The 4,157-nt window shown below is 38.4% G+C and overlaps 1 protein-coding gene across 2 annotated transcripts in view; it reads right to left on the minus strand.

The window, feature by feature from the left end:
* The window catches only part of SLC25A21 (solute carrier family 25 (mitochondrial oxoadipate carrier), member 21), a 529,689-nt gene that overhangs the window by 146,697 nt on the left and 378,835 nt on the right, over positions 1-4,157 (minus strand). The window contains exon 3 of one of the 2 annotated variants that reach the window (XM_010835322.1): positions 2,418-2,501. The exons of the other annotated variant lie outside the window; for it this stretch is intronic. Within the exon in view, the coding sequence (XP_010833624.1) occupies positions 2,418-2,501 (84 nt within the window). The remainder of the gene's footprint in view (positions 1-2,417; positions 2,502-4,157) is intronic. 2 annotated transcript variants of the gene reach the window in all.

Raw genomic sequence — 4,157 nt, forward strand, 5'->3', positions numbered from 1 at the left:
CATTATCAGAGAAATGCAAATCAAAACCACTATGAGGTACCATTTCACACCAGTCAGAATGGCTGCGATCCAAAAGTCTACAAATAATAAATGCTGGAGAGGGTGTGGAGAAAAGGGAACCCTTTTACACTGTTGGTGGGAATGCAAACTAGTACAGCCACTATGGAGAACAGTGTGGAGATTCCTTAAAAAACTGGAAATAGAACTGCCTTATGATCCAGCAATCCCACTGCTGGGCATACACACTGAGGAAACCAGAAGGGAAAGAGACACGTGTACCCCAATGTTCATCGCAGCACTGTTTATAATAGCCAAGACATGGAAGCAACCTAGATGTCCATCAGCAGATGAATGGATAAGAAAGCTGTGGTACATATACACAATGGAGTATTACTCAGCCATTAAAAAGAATACATTTGAATCAGTTCTGATGAGGTGGATAAAACTGGAGCCTATTATACAGAGTGAAGTAAGCCAGAAGGAAAAACATAAATACAGTATACTAACGCATATATATGGAACTTAGAAAGATGGTAACAATAACCCGGTGTACGAGACAGCAAAAGAGACACTGATGTATTGAACAGTCTTATGGACTCTGTGGGAGAGGGAGAGGGTGGGAAGATTTGGGAGAATGGCAATGAAACATGTAAAATATCATGTAGGAAACGAGTTGCCAGTCCAGGTTCGATGCATGACGCTAGATGCTTGGGGCTGGTGTACTGGGACGGCCCAGAGGGATGGTATGGGGAGGGAGGAGGGAGGAGGGTTCGGGATGGGGAACACATGTATACCTGTGGCGGATTCATTTTGATATTTGGCAAAACTAATACAATTATGTAAAGTTTAAAAATAAAATAAAATTAGAGAAAAAAAAATAAATAAAAATAAAAACAGAAATTAAAAAAGTAAAAAAATAGTATAAGAATATATACTGTACTGTTGTTTAATAGTAAAAATCTGGAAACAACCTAGTGGGCCACCAAAGGGGATTAATTTAACAAGCTGCAGTATGTAGATAAATAAATTACTATGCTGTTGTTCAAAAGAACATATTGGTGTGGAACAACATCAATGACATACGTTTAACTGAAATGAACAATTAGCAAAACAGTATCCCCAGTAAATTCTGCTAAGAAAGATAGTGAACTACAGAGGTTAGGAACATGGACTTTGGGGGAAAGTTGACTTGATTTGAGTCCAAGATTCATAATTTACCAGATATGTGAAAATTAACTTTTCTGAATCTTGGTTTCTTCATCTGTCTAACTTGAATGGATGCTCACAGAACCTACCTCAAAGAGCTATATGGAAAATTCCTAGTGCATAGTAAAGGCTAAATATATACTAGTTGTTATTATTACTGTTGGAGAAGGCAATGGCACCCCACTCCTGTACTCTTGCCTGGAAAATCCCATGGATGGAGGAGCCTGGTAGGCTGCAGTCCATGTGGTCGCTAAGAGTCGGACACCACTGAGTGACTTCAATTTCACTTTTCACTTTCATGTGTTGGAGAAGGAAATGGCAACCCACTCCAGTGTTCTTGCCTGGAAAATCCTAGGGATGGGGGAGCCTGGTGGGCTGCCGTCTATGGGGTTGCGTAGAGTCGGACATGACTGAAGTGACTTAGCAGCAGCAGCATTATTACTGTTATCATTTTGGTATAATTATTATTGTCAACCAATTCTCTTATGAAAATAACTTCAAAACGCAAATCTAAAATCCTTTGTAAAATTATTTATGCTCGACAGAATCTTTAACTGAATCTATACATCAAAGACAATTTTAGTTTATGTAACAAAAATATCCTATTTATCTGATCATCTACTAGACAGGATGATGAACTTGACACATCAGTTTTTGACAACAGTATGTTTTGATAGAATATTCATAAACCAGAATGCAAACAAGGAACACATTTGGGCACTATATTTAAAAAACAAAATAAACAACTATCACATTTAGACATTTCCAGTTATAAGAACTTTGAAAAGCTTTAACAGCACAAATTAAAAATTGTCCTACAGTCATCAAATTATTTTTAATAAAGGATATTATTAATATCCTTTTTGAGGTAGTTATCATATATGCGTGAGTGCTGAGTCACTTCAATCATGTTCGACTCTCTGTGACCTCATGACTGTAGCCCCTCAGGCTCCTCTGTCCATGGGATTCTCCAGGCAAGAATACCGGAGTGGGTTGCCATGCCCTCCTCCAGGGAGTTTCTATCATATACATATTTAATTTTCAACTGTATCATCAGGAAAAATATGCACAAAAATAGAAAAACACCCTTTTCAATATTTTTCCCTACAAAGACTAGGAAAAGAAATCATTCAAAATGAGAAAATGTTTTATGTAGTAATATATTAAAATGCCTACATCAACACAGAGATTGTGTGAAGAACCTTACATACCCTTCCGTGCGGAAAATCATTCGAAAGCTGTCTCCTAAGCTTTTATAACTGTTTGGATCAGTTGTACATCTCTGAATCTGGAACCTAGAAACAAAATCAAACAAACAAAAAAATCCAAGTTAAAGATTTCGCCAAATGGCTTTTCTCATTTTTCAAAGTCTTAGGAGACTCAGCCTTTTCAGATTAACCTAAAATATTCTGGCTTTTACTATAGATTTTACTGATTTATTTGCCTCACATAATCTTTACCTTATTTTTGTAGCCTTTAAAATTATAATATTTCTCTATGCTTTAATGGAACTGCAAAAAGTGTGTTTTTCCATCTGTTTCTTAGGCAGATGCACCCTGAGGCATTTATGCTTTTTTCCTTTGTGAAAACCACATGCATATGTCATAGATTGTTTTAATGTATAATTCAGAAATCTGAAGATGCATATGAAACAAATAAGTAGCTCTATTTCTTATCTTAATTAGTGCTCTTTGATGGTAATTTAATACAAAGGTTAAAAATACAGAGCAGCTAATATGGCCTAACTTTGATCCTGATGATGAATTTGGAATTCATTCTGGCAGACAGGAGCCCTTGTTTGGAGCAAGAGTTCAGGGCATACCATGATACCATTTACTATCAAGACTTCATGATGGAGCAGAGTTGATTATTAGGAGTAGTTCAGATTGCCTGGACTTGCACAGAAGCACAGGGCTCCACATGTAGTTTGTGTGCTTAAACAAAATTCTTTTTTTCCTTCTTTTTGGGTATGATTGTGCATCTCAGAATTCTAACCTTCAAAATGTGAAAGTTTCCAGTATGAAAGTCTTGACTTATTATTTGGTATCTTACCTGGGGGTTTGTTTTTAATGAGATTTATGACAAGTGCTCTCATTTCCCTATATCCTGGCTCTTCATTTTTGGTTTTCTTTAGTCTGTCTGGAGAAGGCAATGGCATCCCACTCCGGTACTCTTGCCTGGAAAATTCCATGGATGGAGAAGCCTGGTAGGCTGCTGTCTGTCTACCCCTTGTGTTTAACTTCCTTGTCCCAACTCTAAGGTAAGGCCCTTCCCCCTTCTGTACATCCCTCCACAGTTTTAGCAAGCCTTTAAAAATAGAAATTCTCAGATATACCTCTAATAGTGTCTACTCTGAGATGCTTTTCTCAGATTGTTGGATTTATGACATGATCACAACTTCTACCTCTGAGAGTGATTTATTTTATAGTTCTAGGCCCCAGGGAATTAAGCTGAAAACTAACACATACATCACAGAAAAGAGAGACTATTTTGCTTTGCTTGAAGTGGTTGGAAAGAACAGTACATGATAAGGCTGGCAAGTGAGGCTGGATTACATTTGACTTTGTAAAGTGGAGAGTTGCTGAACGTGATTGTGCAGGAGAGTTGCCATACTAAGATGAGGGAACTGATTCTTCCAGTTCAGTTCAGTTGCTCAGTCGTGTCCGACTCTTTGTGACCCCATGAATTGCAGCACGCCAGGCCTCCCTGTCCATCACCAACTCCCGGAATTTACCCAAACTCATGTCCATCGAGTCGGTGACGCCATCCAGCCATCTCATCCTCTGTCGTCCCCTTCTCCTCCTGCTCCCAAACCCTCCCAGCATCAGGGTCTTTTCCAATGAGTCAACTCTTTGCATCAGTTGGCCAAAGTATTGTAGTTTCAGTTTCAGCATCAGTCCTTCCAATGAACACCCAGGACTGATCTCCTTTAGGATGGATTGGTTGGATCT

This window comes from Bison bison, unplaced genomic scaffold, assembly GCF_000754665.1.
Source record: "Bison bison bison isolate TAMUID 2011002044 unplaced genomic scaffold, Bison_UMD1.0 scf7180017864041, whole genome shotgun sequence".
NCBI classification, from domain to species: domain Eukaryota; kingdom Metazoa; phylum Chordata; class Mammalia; order Artiodactyla; family Bovidae; genus Bison; species Bison bison.